Source organism: Vidua chalybeata, chromosome 15 (genome assembly GCF_026979565.1).
Source record: "Vidua chalybeata isolate OUT-0048 chromosome 15, bVidCha1 merged haplotype, whole genome shotgun sequence".
Lineage (NCBI taxonomy): Eukaryota > Metazoa > Chordata > Aves > Passeriformes > Viduidae > Vidua > Vidua chalybeata.
The window spans coordinates 15215716-15233250 of record NC_071544.1 but is presented as its reverse complement, the minus strand read 5'-3'; the positions used below and the strand labels follow the sequence as shown (position 1 = coordinate 15233250).

General features: G+C 57.6%; 1 protein-coding gene across 3 annotated transcripts; it reads left to right on the top strand.

Moving 5' to 3' along the window:
* The first annotated feature begins 2253 nt into the window (after positions 1-2253).
* On the top strand, positions 2254-17397 carry GRK6 (G protein-coupled receptor kinase 6). 3 transcript variants are annotated; one of them, XM_053956356.1, is made up of 16 exons: positions 2254-2344; positions 5312-5407; positions 7886-7998; positions 8303-8380; positions 8582-8682; positions 9899-9991; positions 10276-10339; positions 10918-11058; positions 11720-11910; positions 12646-12683; positions 12820-12909; positions 12996-13204; positions 13636-13773; positions 14002-14139; positions 14279-14413; positions 15953-17397. In XM_053956356.1, exons 1-16 carry the CDS (start codon positions 2293-2295, stop codon positions 16001-16003), a joined length of 1728 nt encoding a protein of 575 aa, XP_053812331.1. In that variant the 5' UTR covers positions 2254-2292; the 3' UTR covers positions 16004-17397. The 3 variants fall into 3 exon arrangements, with proteins under 3 accessions (XP_053812331.1, XP_053812332.1, XP_053812333.1); XM_053956357.1 differs by having other exon boundaries at positions 15203-17397; XM_053956358.1 differs by having other exon boundaries at positions 2269-2344; positions 8307-8380.
* Positions 17398-17535: the final 138 nt, after the last annotated feature.

The window sequence follows — 17535 nt, the reverse complement described above, 5'->3', positions numbered from 1 at the left end:
TGGGATGGGGGCTGTGTGGGATGAGGGCACTCACAGCAGTGAGGCTCCCTGGGCCATCACTGTGCCTGCTGGCCGCATGTGGGGAGGCTCATGGTGTGAGCTTCGGAGTCAGCAGAGGTTCCCAGTGGAATCAGGCTGGGATGGGTCCCAGAGATGACTCTCGGAGGCGTCTGGCCCCAGCGGCTGGAGCTGCACGGGCACTGCCTGCGGAAGGAGCTGCCCTATCACTGCCGCCCAGCTTCCCCTCCCACGGCCACCATTCTCCTTCTCACAACTAAACAACATTTTGCTTCTAAAAATACTCAGATGAGGGCAACTAGTGGGGACCCAGCCAGGCCAGCTCTGCCAGGGGGCACCAGTCCTGTGGCAGCACCCCAGGGCCCCACAGTGCCCTGGCTGCACACCCTGGTGCCAGCCAGGGTACCAGGCACTGTCCATCCTCCTGGGCATGAGTGCACAGCTCCCTCCACAGAGCCAAAAAGCAGAGTGGCAGCTCCACCACCTGAGCTGCCGCTGGATCTGTTGGGGACATCAGGATCTTCTGGACACTGGTGCTGCTCCAGCAGCCTCCCGTTGTCCGTTGAGTCTTGTCAGTGACAGGAACGGTGCTGCAGAATGCCAGGTGGGAGGAGACAGAAAATAGCAACCCTAGGGTTAATGCTGGAAATGAATGGAAGCAGAGTAATCTCATTTTAAGTTCAAAATAAACATGTGCCAGCTTTGGAAAGAAAGCAGCTCTAAAAGAGGAGTTCTCACACCATGAGCTCATCCCTCCAGGCAGTGACAGAGAGATTACCCCAAGGTGTGGCAAGGCAAAGCATCCTCCTCCTCCTCCTTCTCAGCCCTGCAGATTCATACCCTGAAGATGTGACATCTGATTTCCCGTGGATGTTGAAGAGCACAGCAGCCACAGGCAGTACCCACTGCATGGACAGGGAGTGCTTGGAGTAATTTGTCTTAATATCATCCTCACTACAGCTTGAGGACATGAACCCAACATCTCTCCTGCCATGGGCCCAGGCTGCCATTAACAGAAACCAGTCGAGGGACCTGCCCATCATCTCCTCCATACCTGGCCAGCACCAGCCTCACACCTGGGGCAGAAGGAGACATCTCCCGTGGGCTGGAGCAAGGGACAGAAGCCGTGGGAAGGCAGAATGTCCTCACTCCAAGGCCACGAGCAGCACAAAGCAGGGCAGACAGCACTTGGTTTAAGATGAACGAGTGGTTTTGTGCCCAGGAGAGGCAGGGAGATGGGCAGGTGACCCGAGGGGCTGACAGGTCATCGAGGGGTGCTCGAGTACAGGCCGGCTCCGCAGGGAAACCAGTGACTGGTTTGCTGGGGATCAGGTGGGGAGAGGTTCCCATAGCACAGCTTTTCCTCAGACAGCGTAACGCTGCTGCTAATTCTGGTATAAGTTTAAAAGAATGGTTTTTAGAGAGAATAATTGGTGTTAAGAAACTGTCGGGAGCTCAAAAACACCAGAACAGCACATGAGCTGTCAGGGTCAGCTGCACTGGGGGATGACAAAACCCAAACCTCCACGGCGGCGGCGACCACGGAAACGGGGCACAGCACCGGAGCTTGGGTCACCCACCCGGTGACCGGGATTGACCGAAACACCGGGGAAACACGTGTGGCTGCTTGGACTTTATTGAGGCTGCGAAGGCGGGGAGGCTCCCCTAAACACGTAACTGGCTCTGCCAGGAGAGCACAGGACAGCACGGAGAGGCCGCCGGCCGAAGAACCGGGACCGGGCACCCCCCGGTCCGGGACGCCCTCACGGCTTCCACTGAGCCCCCGCGCTCATTTATATGCAATAGCTCGGCCCCACCCACCACAGAACGGCCTATCACGACTCGCTCTGCGGCTGAGTGGCAGCTCCACACCCAATCAGATGACGTGCGAGGCGGGGCTCCCCGTGTGGGCGTCCTTGCCTTTCTCCCCATCCGTTCGCGGCGCGCCCTGATTGACATCTCGCCCTCCAATCAGCGCCCGTTCCCTCGTCCCGACAGCGCCTCGCCGATGGCCGCCGGATGACGTCACCGCCCTGGCCCCGCCCCACCCGCCGCACCTCGCGGGGCCAACTGGAGGGCGGTGGGGATGCGGAGGGGGCGGGGCTTCCTGAGGGGCGGGCCAATGGGAGCGCGGCGCGGGAGGAGCGAGGGCAGGCATTGGCCGGGCGGGGCGCGGGGGGCGGGGCGCGGCGGCGGCGGCGGCGGCGGGGGGCGGCGGGCGCGGGCCGAGCGCGGGGAGCGGAGCCGGCGGGAGGCGGCGGCGCCCGCGGGCCCATGGAGCTGGAGAACATCGTCGCCAACACCGTCCTGCTCAAGGCCCGCGAAGGTGAGCGGCGCCGGGCACCGGAGTTGGCGGGGCTGCGGGCCCCGCTGGTGCCGCCCCGGGGCTCGGCCGGGGCGGTCCTTCCCGGGGATCGCGGCCTTGGCGGGGAGCGGGGAGGCGGCGGTGCGAGCCGGGCACAGGCATTCGGCTCCCCCGTCCGGCGCGGGGGTTGCCCGGTGCTGTGCTCGCTCCGGGGGTGCTGAGCTCCCTCCCGGGCGGCCTCGCTGCCTCTCCGGTGCAGATCGCCCCACCCGCGTCCAGGGACTGCTCCAGATCCTCCGGCACGGGCGAGAGGCAGCTTTGGGTGCCTTTGGGTACCGTAAGAGAAAAAAAAAAAAAAAAAAAAAAAAAAAAGTTGATTTCAGTCCGGTAAAGTGCTGCTTCGCGCTCGCGGGCCGATCCCGAGACTGCGGCGGGGAGCCCCACCCGTCCGCCGCCTTCACCCCAGCCCCGGCCCCGGCCCGCGGGGCTCCTGGAGCTCTGCTGCGGCCCCACGACGCTGAATTCCAGCCCCCCGTGCGGGATGCAGCCTGGCAGCAGCGGGGCTGTCCTGAAGGTTGCAGGAGAGCTGCGTGGAGAAGCCTCGGGAGGGGATGGGAAGTCTCACACAGGAACCTGGTCCTTTGCACAGAAGATCCACTTCAGCCAGGCATCGATGAGTTCGGTAAATCACACATGTGGTGGGGAAGTACAGTCCCCCGTGCCCCTTGGTGTGCAGTTGGCCAGACCGAGCCATCCTGAAGCCTGAGAGACCCGCTGAAATCCAGTTAGAGGGCTTTGGAGATTAGATTTGCGGGAGCAAAAAGCAGCGAAATTAAATTTGCACGGGCAGAAACATTTCCAAGCTGCTTGAAAACCAGGCTAAGTGCAAGTACTCCTGGCACAGTGACCGTGGTGGACCATGACGTTCGGGTTCATAATGGCAAGGTTTGGTTCAAAACCAAGCAGCAGGGTTTGTGACCTGCAGGCACGAGGCCCAGCTTCACACGGAGTGACCCGGAGACTGGCTCCTGTTGTGCCCTTGGGGAGTGGAGTTTTGGCACTGATGCAGCACGAGGTGCTGGACGGCTGCTGCTCCTGGTGCTCCTCTGGTGCCTCTCCCTCGGCAGCAGCGGGCAGTTTGCAGGCAGAAACAGCCCCGTGTCCTGCTTGTGCCAGCTGGTTCTTGGGCTGTGAGAGCCACAGGTGTCCATGCTGCCTGTCCATGGCTCTCCCACCTGTGGCTGAGTGGCCGTGGTGGCCACTGGGCTAAGCTCAGACAGCTTCTGTGACAGGACAGAGCTGCTTTGCAGGCCAGAACCAACAGGGCTGGGTTCTTAGCTCCAGCCCAGCCTTTTTGGAGCTTCCTAGGTTGGTGTGGGAGTGCAGAGCTGAGCTGGAATGTGCTGTGGGGCTGCTGACAGCCACCTTCAGCTGCTGCCACAGCACGACCATGCCCTGTGTTTGGTCTGGCTCAGGAAAAGTGAAGGATCCTTGTCCCCCTGACAGAGGGACAACAGACCAGCTCTCATCCATCACCCAGTCCTGAAGCTTGCTCGGGGTGGAGGCAGCCCACCGCTTGCCCCATCCCCAAGCCAGGGGTGCTGGGAGGTGTCTGTGCAGGAGCCCAGCTCCCCGCTGGACTGTCAGCAGTGCTGGGAGGGCGGGGGAGAACCGCGCGTGAAGGGCGCTGGAGCCTCCTTTCAAAGCAAACAACTCAAGGAAATGCAACCTCCGGGTGCTGTGGGGCTTTGCTCTGCCTTTCCTTGAGCTCTCTTGGGGTGAGGATGGCCTGTCCTCCCCTGCCCTCTTTTCGCTGCCCCCATCCGCTTCATTGTGGCTGACAAGAAGGTGTCTGCGCCGCTGGTTTCTTCCAGCCTTGCTTACCCTTGAGTCACTTCCTTCCTGAGTTTGTACAATCGTGCGGCCCAGCTGCTGGTGCGGGGCAGATGCAGTGCAGGGACCCACGGCGTGCCAGGGGCTCGGGCCTGGGGCTGGCATCAGCCTGAGGCTGACCAGGATGGCCCCATCCCACCTGGTTCTCCTGCGCCGGGGGGGCTGTGTCTGGGGTTTGGGGCTGAACTGCATCTGCGGTGGAGGAAAGTGTTATGAGGGTGTTTCTCAAGAGCTGATAAATTCTGTTCAACCCCTGTGTGATTTCAGAAGGCCGGGCCTTGGGCCTGACTCTTGGCCCGACCACTTTGGCAGGGCGATTTAATGGATTTCCAAAGAGAGGTGGGAAATTGTGTGTGTTGGCACTGGGAAAGCAATCCCTGGAGGTTGGCTGATCCCAGCAATCGTACTTAGTGCTTGCTATGATGTAAATTTCTTGGTCTATCTAGAAGCTTTCCCACCCTGTCCTACAGCACTGGGCATTTACTCCGGCAGCTGAAGCTGGAATAAAACCTGGGTTTTGGATCTGGATTTTCTGAGGCTGGCTTATCTCTGGAGAATGGTGGGAGTGTCCCCACTTCACAGGTGGGAAACTGAAGCGATGAGCCCCAGGCAATGCAGCGAGTTGTCTGTGGAGCCAGGATTAGAGCAGGAATTCCTGTCTCCCAGCTTTGTGTCCTCCCTCTGAGAGCCCCTCCCTGGAGTAAGCAATCAATCTGGAATGAGTAGGTGGCATGAACATCTTTACTGCGGCAGGAAGAGTTTCACACCAAGCAAGGCATGGCCTGGAGGGGTCATTAGTTATGCTGAGGTGCTGGGGACCAGCCTGGGAGCCAAGAACTGCTGTGGCTGTGGACACTCCTGCCCTTGGTGGGATTCTCCCATCATGAAAGGTCTTCAAGTTCTGGTTTGGGATTTGTTCAGCAGCCAGAGGTTGGTCTGTCTATTTCCAATTGCGGCTCCAACACTTTTGTCCCACCAGGAGATGGTGGTACCACTTTGGTCTTGTTTTCCTTGCCTGGACTTAGAGGCAAGGCTAGGGTGCAGTCAGACACCTTTGCTTCCTGACTCATGGTATTGATTTTGTGTGCCCTGCAGGTGGTGGAGGAAACCGGAAAGGCAAGAGCAAGAAATGGCGCCAGATGCTGCAGTTCCCCCACATCAGCCTCTGCGAGGACCTTCGGCAAACCCTGGGTGAGATGCAGGGCTTGGTGGGAGTCGTGCACCCCAAGCTGAGTGTCAGGGACACATAACAGGGCAAATCCCAGCCAGGATTACTTGGAGTTCAGAGTGCAGGGAAGAAATAATGGGTAGGTAAGTGGCTGATGATGTAGCCACACACCTGCGAGGCTGTGATAAGTTTCTGTGTGCAAACAGACCTGCTCCATGCTGCAGAGTTTTGGAGTGTCACTCTGGGGTGCCTTTGCAAAAATAGCAAAGGTCCTGGTAACGTTCTCTGTTCTCCCTGGCTGGATTCAGCTCAGCTCCACACACCTCAGCTTCTAACATTCAAGCAGTAGCTCTTCTCAGGCAAAGTGGGTTCTTGCTGCGTGGAGTGGATGAGAACTGGCACTGAGCAGGGCTTGGCCTGTCATTTTCATTCTGTACTTTGTACTCATCGTGGTTTTAATGTTGTTTGTGCAGCAGGCTTGGTCCTGAGATCATGTGAAATTGTTTTGGGGCACAGAGGGTGCAAGTGCTTTGCTTCCTGGGAAGAGGAGAGCTTGTTTAAGTTTTCAACCCGGATTCATCTGCCAGCTGGAGAGTGGCACAGCACTTGCCTTGTTTCAGAGCAGGTGTTGTTGAAACTAATGGGTTTGGGAGGTTTCTGCAGCTCAAATTCCCAGTTCTGCCCTGCCCAGGTTTTCCAGTCCTGGCAGTCCTTTGGGCCCCATGGAACTGTAGTACTTGGAGAAACTCAACCTCACTCATCCATCCTGTAACCCTCAAGTTCACAGCAGCCCAGTGCAGGCTGTCCCCACCTCACTCTGCCACACAACCCATGCATGATCTCTCAGGGCTGGCTTCACAGCCAGATGTGACTGTATGGTGACTCCAGCCTTGGATTTGCTGCTGGCTGCCTCTCTGGAGCAAGGGCTGAACAGGGCTCTGACTTGGGCTCTCCTTGCAGCTCCCATCTTGGCCATCCAAACCCTTTCTGCCTCTTTGACTTGCAATGCCCTCAGCAGAGCTTTCCCCCAGCTTTTGTCCATCCTGTGCTTGCAGCCACCCTTCCTGTGGCTGTCACGATGTTTTCCAGCACTGAACTTCGCCCATTTGCCAGCGGTGAGTGCTGGTGGTCTCTGTGTCTGCTGTCCTGCTATCCAGGACAGTGACCTTGAGAAGATTTGGGAAGCAAGTCCCTCACAGCCACAGGCTGTCACCACCCGTGTCTCACTTCCCCTTGGAGAGGCACGTGAGAAGTGCTTTGAACCAGGTGGCAGCAGCTGCTCTTGGTTTTCCCATGGGAGAGATGACCCCGTTCCTTGTGCTTGGGCACTCTTTGGCTGGGTGTCATTCTTTTCACCTCATAGCTTGCTGGAAAGGCATTTCTTTCCTATTCCAGAGTCTTGGCAGGACTGTGGGCACGGTGGGCTGGTTGCCCATTGCAGAATTAAGCTTTTTGTGCCCTGACCACAGGGAGTAACCTCGTGTGAGTCTGGGCAGCAACCAGGGCAGCTGAAAGCTTCTGATCTCACCGACAGCAAAATTCTGGTCCTCCCCAGCTGAAGGGAACTCCTTCCCCTGCAGACACAAGGAAACCGGCTGGTGCGGCGGAGCTGGTGCGGCCACCTCCTCCCCCACCACAGCCCGCCTGGCTCTGCACTCTCCTGCACCCTCAGGAAGCTGCAGCTTCCTCGAGAGAAACAGCTGCACAGGGAGGGGAAGGCTGGGAGTACCCAGCGCTGGGATCCCCTGGGTGGCTGCACATCTGCTCTGCAGGCAGCCCGCAGCCCTCGGTGGCATTGGCCGTCACAGAAATGTCTTCTGGCCTGAGATCAGACGTCTCGTGAGTGGAAGGGCAGGAAAAAGGCAGAGAACTGGAAGTGCTCTGGATAGTCAAAGGCGTTTGTGTGTGGGCTGCCAGAGTTCAGACAGGGGTAGGAGGAATCTGCAAGAGTTGTTGTACAAGCAAGTGGCTGTCCCATGGAGAGGGGAGTTCTGACTGCTGTGTGTACATCAGCAAGGCATCTGTGGGAATGGTGCCTCCCATTTTGATGCTGCTGCTTCCAGCAGGGCCTTTGGGAACACAAGTGGTTTGAAGGAGTCATCAGAACAACTCTTGGCCTGGAAGATCTGCCTTGAGATAAGCTTGGTGTGTTCCTCATGTTCCAAGGAAAGTTGTGTGTCTGGAGTAGTTGGTCGATCTCTATGGAGAGAGGAGAGAGCCTTTAGGCAAGCAGCTGATACGGAAGTCCTTTGCTAGGAGCAAGAGGTTCAGGATGAACAGAGCAGCAGGTCAATCCTCTTTCAGGGAAGAGGATCTTCCATAGGGGAATGTAAAACCTCAGCAATGTCCCTTGTCCCACTGGGTGCACTTCGCTCTCCTGGGAGTCTCAGGCTGGTGGGACCTGTCAGCAGCCCAGCTGAGGAGTCACAGTACCCCCACTGCTCCCTGGGCTGGGACTGCTCCTTAGGGATTTGGCAGGGTGACCTTCTCCTCGTTTGCAGAGCGGGACTACCACAGCCTGTGCGAGAAGCAGCCCATTGGGCACATGCTCTTCCGGCAGTTCTGCGAGACGCGCCCCGAGCTCTCACGCTGCGTCAAGTTCCTGGATGCTGTGGTAAGAGCAAAGCCCATCAGGCTTCATTGGGGGAGGCAGGGATGTTCCTGACACCCTGGGCACAAACTGGTCGGCTGGGTGCTCCAGCAAGTACTTTTGGGCACATAGGATTTTCCTGTAGGAAAAACCTGTGAGTCGGAGCCCAGATAGGGCTGGGCCTTTGCTTAGGGAGATGTTTGCTGGAGATCTGGTTTCAAGGAAAGCATGGGAAACTTTGGGCAGAGGGTGTTGCTGCTCCGCAGCTATTGCCCAGTAGCAAGGCTGGGTTTCTGGCTGGAACTGCCACTCACACTGCTCTCTCCAGGCAGGGTACGAAGTGGCTCCAGATGAGAAGAGGAAGGAATGTGGGCAGCACCTGATTGAAAAGTACTTGAAGCCAAACGTGAGTAAGAGGGTTGTGTTTGCTGCCTGCAAGGGTAGAACAGTTGGAGAGCCAGCAGCTGACATTGCCCATATCCTGCCACAGCCAACATGCTGAGCCACCACACCACCTCACAAGCTGCCACACTGCTTTGTCCACTGACCCTAAAGCAGGACTCCTGCGCTCTGCTCCCTGTGTCTGACTCCATCCCTTTGTCCCCAGAGTGAGGACCATGTGCCTGAAGTTCCTTCACAACTGGTGGATGCCTGTTGTGAGAGGCTGGAGCAGGAACCTTCCAAGGAGCTCTTCAAGGAATGCACTAAGTAAGTTGGAGGGCTGGGCTGTGCCTGCAGGTCACACATGGCACAGGGATGATCTGCAGCTGACTCACCTCATGGTCCCTTCCTCTGGGAGAGTGAGAGCTGCTGCCAAGGCTGGGGCCTGAGGAGTTTTGGGCCAGCAGTCTGGAGCCTGGCTCCAGGAAAGTGAGCACAAGGATATCTTGTGCTCTGGGAGCCACGAGCTGCTGCAGAAACCTCTGTCAGTCCTCCCAGTCAGAGTTGCCATTTGGGAAGACCCTGTACCAATGCTATTCCCAGTTTTGTGCCAGGATCTTGTGGGCCCCAGCTGAGCTGAGCCCATAGCTACATTCCATGCCAGCTGTCCTGTCCTGCCTGCTGCAGAAGTCGCTGTTGTGTTTGGGTTACTCTGGCTGTTGCTGCAGGGGTCTAAGGTCACCTCTGTTCCCATCACAGAAGCAGTGACCAAGGTCCCAGCTCCGGGTGTGAAGCGGAAGCTCTTGGGCAAACTGGGCTTGCAGCCTCACCCCTCCCTGCACAGTAGCTGGAGCGTGTTGCCTAACTGAGTGCAGGGCTGTGGCAACACATTTGCTGCAGTCTTCTGGGGAGCGTTAGCTCCGTGTGTGGTAACCAGTGTCGTGTCTGAATGCAGAGCCTCCGGGCTGGGCCCTGCCTGCTCTTGGCAAGCTCTGAAAGGGGAGAGCCCATCCGCTTCTCCTTGATGCGTGTTTCCAGTCTAGACACTGTGTCTAAGGCTCCTCACTCCGCTGGGCAGCCCTGGCACTGCTCTCCAAGGCAGTTAGCTCATTGGAGCAGGATCCCCTGTGGCCTTTTGTGCTGGATATTCATCTGATAGTGAACAGCTCAGCGCCTGGTGCTAAATGTTGCTAGCAGCTGATTACAGCCTGTGTGCAGGTTTGCCCTGTGAGCAGAGGGGCAATTGCAGAGTCCCATTGTCCCCCTTTGTCCTGCAGCCGTGGCTGATGCCAAGAGGCCACAATTAGCAGTGCCAGCCGGGTCCCAGGGTGCTGCATTTGTCACAGTGGTGCCTCCAACGCACCTTCCTTTTGCATCAGGCTTAGCATGGAGCGGGGCTTTCTGGGCCAGGGCTGTGTGGGTGATTCAGCACCAGGCTGGGTGAGGGATGGCAAAGTCTTTTGGGGCTGTTCAACTGGGCTGCTGGCTTTTTCCAGAGCTGTGACCAGCTCTCAGGAACAGTGCTGGCTCTGCTCTCTCCTAGGCTTATCCACGACTACCTGAGCGTGGCTCCCTTTGCCGACTACCTCGACAGCTTGTACTTCAACCGCTTCCTGCAGTGGAAATGGCTGGAACGGTAACGCTCCCCTCACCTCTGGGAAGCCTGCACCCTCCTCACACGGCCTTCCTGAGGGGTTCCTGGGGCTCCTTCCCATTCTGGGCCCTGGCAGGAGCCACGAGCCTGGCTTTTGCTGTCCCTCAGGGACCTTTACTGGCACCAGCAGCCTCCCCAGCCTTGCTTGCCTCGTGGGGAAGCAAGGCTGGCTTGAGCAGGGGTTTGGGGTGAGCCACAATCTTTCAGGCCAGGGCATGGAGCTCTCTCATTGCTGAAGTCCCACTCTGGTTTCCTTTCCCTCACAGGCAGCCAGTGACCAAAAACACTTTCCGCCAGTACCGTGTGCTGGGTAAGGGCGGTTTTGGGGAGGTGAGTAACCACTGTTTCCTCTGCATTCGGGTACCAAGCAGCCACTGTTCTCTGCTGCCAGAGGCAGATCTGGGTTGGCCATCAGGGTGCCACCAGCTGCTCCAGCACCCGGAGGCAGGTGCTGCTGGCTGGGTGGGCTGTGTTTTGGGCCTTGTGTGGCCTGTCAGCTCCTCCTGAGAGGCAGGAGCTCATCTCTCCAGGTGCTGGAGGTGTGGGAGGTGCTGTGTGGGGTTGGTAGCATGAGCCCTGTAGTGCCTACTGCTAACTGGGCAGAGTCAGGTCAGTTTCCTGTGTCTCAACAGGGCAAACTGCACTCCTGAAAACTTCCTGCCAGGCTTCCTTCTGTTTATGGAGTGGCCTTCTGTTTTCCTATGCACCAGCCATGGTGCTGCTAAAGGCGTTAGAGGCATTACAGCTGGCTCCTGCCTCTCTGTACCATCTGGAGCTGTCACTGTTACCTGTGTCTTTGCTTTGACAATGGGCTTTTTTGCATTCCTGTGCCTCTTCCTGAGAGCAGAGCCTAGACCCCCACTCTGGAAATGGCAGTGGGAGGGTGCTGAGCCTTGTCCTCCCTCCAGGTGTGTGCCTGCCAAGTGCGTGCCACTGGGAAGATGTATGCCTGCAAGAAACTGGAGAAGAAACGGATCAAAAAGAGGAAGGGAGAAGCCATGGCCCTGAATGAAAAACAGATCCTGGAAAAAGTGAACAGTAGGTTTGTAGTAAGTACATAGGAATTGCTCTCACTTTGCTGCAATGCTGGATTCTTCCTCCAACCAGCCAGCCTGGCACCTCTGTGCTCCTCACCTGGTGTGCAGAGGCAGGAGCAGGCTCTGCCCATGGTGCAGGGTCCTGGTGGCTGCACATCTCTCACAAGGCTGGGGTCTGGCAGGACCTTTACCGCCTCCACAACATGCTGTAGAACAGCTCCAAACATCCATCTGGTTTTACGGCACCTTTGTGACTTTTGGGGCACAAGTAAACAGTGAGAACTGTCTCTCCAGACAGTGGGGTGGGGAGAAGCCCAGCCCTGAGCTGTGTGACTGGGAGCTCTGCCTTGGTGCACTGAGGTGTGGAAAGCCTGAACCTCCCTTTGCAGAGGGCTCATCAGATGCTGCCCCAATGTTGCTGTTGAGTGCTGCCTGCCTGTGGGGGGAAGCAGCTTTGGCTCAGGGAAAGTGTCCTCCCTGTCCAAGGAAAGCTGGGGGTGTGCTGGGACTGCTGGGCCATGTCCTCCCTGGGTTTGCACAGTTCCTCCTCTGCTGGCAAAGGCCCAGCCCTGAGCCTGTGTGTGGCTGCTTGGGTGGCAAAGTATCCATGGGAGTGTGGGCACCTCCCTCTTCCAGCTGTGTCTTCTAACAGCCTTTCTGCCCTGAATTGCAGGTGAGCTTAGCCTATGCATATGAAACTAAAGATGCTCTCTGCCTAGTGCTGACCCTCATGAATGGAGGGGACCTCAAGTTCCATATCTACCACATGGGAGAGGCTGGTTTCGAGGAGCCCCGGGCAGCTTTCTATGCTGCTGAGATCTGCTGTGGCCTGGAGGACTTGCACCAGGAGAGGATAGTGTACAGGTGCGTGCTGCCTGGTCCCTGCTGGGAGAGCTTGTAGGGTCTGCAGCAGCAAGAGGGTTCCTGCTGCTCTTACCAGCCCAGCTGGGTCTGTCTGCTCAACAAAATAAGTTCAGGCTTGAAAGCAGCACAGAGCTGAGAGAGGAATCGGGAACAGAGAGCTGATCTTGTGGGAGAAAGGGAGACTTTAGCTTGGCTTCCTTGTGCTGGTAAATGATCGCCAAGAACAGGATGTGATCGTGCTGTGAATGTCTCAGGGCAGTATTGACACTAGAACAAAGGAGGGTAGGCTGCCCCAACGTGCTCAAAAGCTGAGGAGGAGGGAAAACAAGTCGATTGACTGTACTCACAGGGTGTGATGCAGTGTTAGTATAGTATGGCTAAACACTGGCCAGGAAATCCCTTCTGGTCCTTCCTTGCCCTGGGGCAGGATAAGCAGAGAAACCTCTGTTTCTTATGTGGCCTGCTCCATACTGAGTTCTGTGCTTGCAAAGAGGGAACCATCCTCAAGCTCACTGCAGAGGGCTGAAGGTGGTTGTGTTCCACCTCTCTGTCCTGGAGGGGAGAGCTTGCAGGGTCAGCTCTGGGGCAGAAGGTGAGAGGAAGGTTATCTGTGTGCCCGAGGCAGGGACATTGCATCCTAAAGTTGCTTATCTGTGACTTGTTGAGATGTGGCTGTTGCTTGTGTCCTTTGCTTTGACAACAGGCTTCTTGCTAATCAAGTCCCTTCCATCCTAGGGACCTGAAGCCAGAGAACATATTACTGGATGACCATGGTGAGTGCAGGGTCAAGAGGAGCCGTGAGCCTGAGTTTTTTCTTACTCTGCTTGAACCAGGGTTACCCTGAGTTTTTGGCAGCTTCAAACACTGCCCCTGACTTTCTCCTGTTAACTTGTCCCCTCCTCTGTGCAGGTCACATCCGTATCTCAGACCTGGGACTAGCTGTGCATGTGCCAGAGGGCCAAACAATCAAGGGCCGGGTGGGGACAGTTGGCTACATGGGTAAGTGACCGTGCTTGGAGCAAATAGTGGTTCAAAAGATGTTCTCTCCCTGCCCTCACACATCCCTCACCGCTGCTCCTCTGCAGCTCCAGAGGTGGTGAAGAACGAGCGCTACACGTTCAGCCCGGACTGGTGGGCTCTGGGCTGCCTGGTGTACGAGATGATCGAGGGCCAGTCCCCCTTCCAGCAGCGCAAGAAGAAGATCAAGCGGGAGGAGGTGGAGCGGTTGGTGAAGGAAGTGCAGGAGGAGTACTCAGAGAAGTTCTCGCCCTGCGCCCGCTCCCTGTGCACCATGGTACAGCTTTACAGCCCTGTCCCTTTACTGCCTCTGCACCACTGTACAGCTGTGCAGCCCTGTCCCTTCACTCCCTCTGCACCATGGTACAGCTGTGCAGCCCTGTCCCTTCACTCCCTCTGCACCATGGTACAGCTGTGCAGCCCTGTCCCTTCACTCCCTCTGCACCATGGTACAGCTGTGCAGCCCTGTCCCTTCACTCCCACCACTCCTGTGCATGCAGCAGCAGAACACCAGGGCTGCTCCCTGCAGAGGTGACAGCCAGCTTCCCTTGTTTCTGATAAGGCAGCACAGGAGGATTCAAAGTGCCTTCATTCCTTGCCCAGCTGCCTTGCAGGCCTGTGCTCTCCCTAGAACACACTGCAGGAGCCCAGGGCTGCTCCTGCACAGAGCACCCTTCACTCAGGACATTGATTTCCTTTGTGTCACAGCTCCTGTGCAAAGACCCCTTGGAGCGCCTGGGGTGCCGAGGAGCTGGGGCCAAGGAAGTGAAGGAACACCCTCTCTTCAAGCACCTCAACTTCAGGAGGCTGGAAGCAGGCATGCTGGACCCTCCCTTCAAGCCAGATGTAAGTGCCCATCTGTTCCTGACCTTTTCAGTCACTGCTGCTGTCAAGGGAAGAGGGAGCCCTGGCATGGGGAGATGGGGCCCATCCCCTTCCCTGGACCTGGCAGAACAGGGGTCCAGCAAGCTCTGGGCTGCAGGGAGAGATGGCCTTGGCTTAGCCATGAGCAAGAGTTGGAGGTGGTGGCATCAAGGTGGAGCCTGGCATTAGAGCAATCTTTGTGCTGCATAGCCCCAGGCCATCTACTGCAAGGATGTTCTGGACATCGAGCAGTTCTCCACGGTGAAAGGAGTGGAGCTGGAGCCCACAGACAACGACTTTTACCAGAAGTTTGCTACAGGAAGTGTGCCCATTCCTTGGCAGAACGAGGTGGGTCTTTGCTCCTGCTTGTGCCCACCATGGCTGAGGGCAGTGTCCCTGTGCTGTCCCCACTGCTCTCATGCTCTGCTGGGCCCCCGGGGATGGGCTCCATGTGGCACTTGCTGCAGCCTTCTTTTCCCTCTTCCAGATGATCGAGACAGAGTGTTTTAAGGAGCTGAATGTCTTTAGCACAGATGGCACAGTGCCCCCAGACCTGGACTGGAAAGGGCAACCTTCTCCACAGCCCAAAAAAGGGTTACTCCAGCGCTTGTTCAGCAGACAGGTAAGGGTTTGCCCAGCATCTCCTCTCCAGCCAGTCTCCCAGCAACAGTGACCCTGCTCCTGCCTGTGCCAGGCAGGTCTGGCAGGGAGGTGGGCACGAGAGGGCAGCGAGCAGTCTCCCTAGTGTTGGGTGGCCAGAGCCTAGAGCTTTCAGGGGCACCCGTGCAAGGCTGCAAGGAGCCAGCCCTTGCCTGGCTGGCACTCCCCATGCTGGGGGAGTCAAGGGGGCTGGAAAGGAGTGTCCTGGCTAAACATGCTGGAATCACCCAGGCAGAGGGATGCTGAAGACTCTAAAATACTAAATCATTTTCCTTCATACATGAATAGTACCATCCCTGAACAAGTCCTTCCTCTTGGAGTGGACTGTCTGGGCTCCCCAGAGCACTTCTGCCAGATCTTGAGCCAGGCAGAGAGCAGTTCTTTTGAGGGATGAGGAGAACAGAAACATCTTGCAGCTGCTGTGGGCTTGCTTGTCTGCCTGTTTCCTCTGCCCGGGACAGTCTTTGCCTTCTTTCCAGGCCTGGCAAAGCCTGGGCTGCTGCCTCTCAGCAGCTGTGTGCAGCTGTAGGACTCCAGCATGGTTGGCTCTGGACCCACTCAGCCACCTGGTGCTGACTCCTGCTCCTTGGCAAGCTCCCGAGTTGTGCTTTGCAGTTCAGTGGGCTGCCCTAGCCAGAGCCAGCTCTGGGGATACCCAACCCTTACCGAGGCAGCCAGGACCTGCCAGAGGATGGGCAGCTGTTTGTAGAAGGGGTTGAGCTGTGATTTCCCACGTGTTTTCTCTTTCCAGAGGTGAGCAGTCACTCCTGGCTGCTCTGCTCAGGGAAATACCCGGTGGCCCACGGACATGGCAAGATCTGGGAAAGAGGAGTGTTATCCTTCAGTGCCTATTCCCTTCCCCTGGCAGAGCACAACCTGCTTGTTGTTCTAACTGCCCCCTGAGCCACTAATCCAGCATCCCTGCTCTTGCTGCCTTTGTGCGGGAGGCCTTGCCCTCAGCTTGAGCCAAAGTTGTCCCTGCACTGCCGCTGCTGGGAGTTCTGCTCCCAGGGGCTGTGGGAAGTTTCCTTCACTCCTCTCCAGATGTCTGGGACACACAGAAGGGTTGAGAAACTGTGAAGGGTTTGGCATTGCCCCATGCTCAGACTCCCATTTCAGCAAAAAGGCCTTCAGCTGCTCTCGTGGCCAGCTGAGTCCTGAGCGGGGCCGAGCGTCTGTGCTGGCACTGAGCTTGTGTCCCTGGGTGGCTGCAGTCCCTGGAGCCCAGCTTCCTCACAGCTTCTGAGCTAGCCAGCTGTGTGCTCACCAGTCTGTCTGCCAGGGGCTGACCTCCAGATGCAGCTGGACTGTTCTCTGCAGTCTGGGGGGTCCCATGCTGCCCCTTGCCTCCATGTAACTCTCCTGCACACAGGCTGGGAGGGAACCTGGCCCATCCCTGCCAGAGGGCAGCTGTAGGCTGGGTTGTGTGACCGTGCTCACCCTCTGCTTGCTGTGCTCCTCTCTCCCTCCCTCCTCCCTCTCCTTGCCCTTCTGACTTCAGGACTGTTGTGGAAACTGCAGCGACAGCGAGGAAGAGCCCACCCGGCTGTAGAGCACAGCTTGTTCTCCAGCCCCTGGGACCCTCTTGCCTCTCCTGAGTGCCCAGCCTGAAGGACACGGTCGCAGTGGCCCCACAAGGTGGATTTGTTTACAGTTTTATACGTCTGTATGTGAAGACTGTGAGGATGATTCCAAGGCTGGCAGCCGCACACGACTCGGGTTGAGGTGCCTCTGACCATGGGCAAGCCCTGAGACAAACCCGGACGCTTCCAGATCTGCCACTTGGGATGGTGCTGGTGCTGCTGCCGCTCCTGTCCCAGGCCCAGGGTGGGAGGGAGGGATCGTGCCAGCGTGGGCCAAGGCCAGGCTGGAGCAGCTCTGCTGACACATTCCACGGTGCCGAAGCGGCACCGCAGGTTTGATGTATATTTATATATGTTGGTCTGTACATATCACATGTTGGTTTTTAGTCCATGGGTGGGGGCCTGCACTGCCCCCACCCTGTCACAGGCACAAATGTCCTCCTATGGGAGGAGTGACGGTCCCAGCTTTGTTCCAGGGAGTCCTGGACAGAGGCCTTCTGTGCCTTGAGGTGTCTAAATCATCTTTCCTGGACCTTTCTGGCCATGCTGAGGTGTCCTGGCTCCAGCGGAGTCCATTGCTCAGCCTGGAGGCACGGGAAAGTGCTGTGCCAAAGCATCTCCCATTGCGTCCTGGCAGCAGAGCGTCACTGCCTTGTCCTCGTGTCCCTGTCTGCTGGAGCCTGCTGCCTCCTGCCTCGTCTCACACGTGCTGCCAGCTCCAGTGAGCTGATCCCGAGCCCCTCTCCAGACCACTGGCACAGCTGGACACAGCCACTCCCGGGCACGTGCTGCTGCTGTGGCCAAAGGGTTGGTCTGATCCTGGCGTGCTGCAGGATAGCGGCAGTGCAGTTCCATCAGCTCTGGACCTGTGCATTCCAGAGATGTGGCCGTCCCCAGGCCCAGCTCAGTGGTGGAGGAGCAGACACAAAGGACCCTGCTCTCAGGGAGCAAAGCTGTGATAAAGGGAATGTCCCTTCCCAGGGTCATGTGAAGCAGTGACCCAAAAGTGAGTGGGGAGTGGGCTGGGACCAGCTTAGTGTGTGTCCCCAGGGGTTCTGGGGAGCCAGCACAGCTCCTGCACCCACAGGCAGGAGCCCTCTGTGGGGAGCAGCGTGGGGATCAGCCCACCTCTCCATCCAGCTTGTCCTGTCCCCTCTTGTGTACACTTGTCCCAGCTGTGTCCTGAGCAATAACTTGTCCCTTCTCTGTGTGTGTGTGTGCACACGTGCGTGCGTGTGCTGCTGTCTCTGCTCATTCTGAGCCAGGCCCCCCAGGGGGGCTGAGCACCTACTTGGACCTGTGGTATCATTTGCTTGCCTTGCACTAAAGTTGGAGAGTATTTAAATTTTTAACCTTTTGTTAAGTGTAAAGATTTGCTGTGCCTTGTATTGCTCTCGTGTCATGGGGGGCCTGCTCTGGGCCATACACGGTTGGTGGCTGTAAGAAGGGAGTGGGGACCTCATTTCTGGCCTGCCATGGGCTCTGCTGGTGCTCCTGTCCT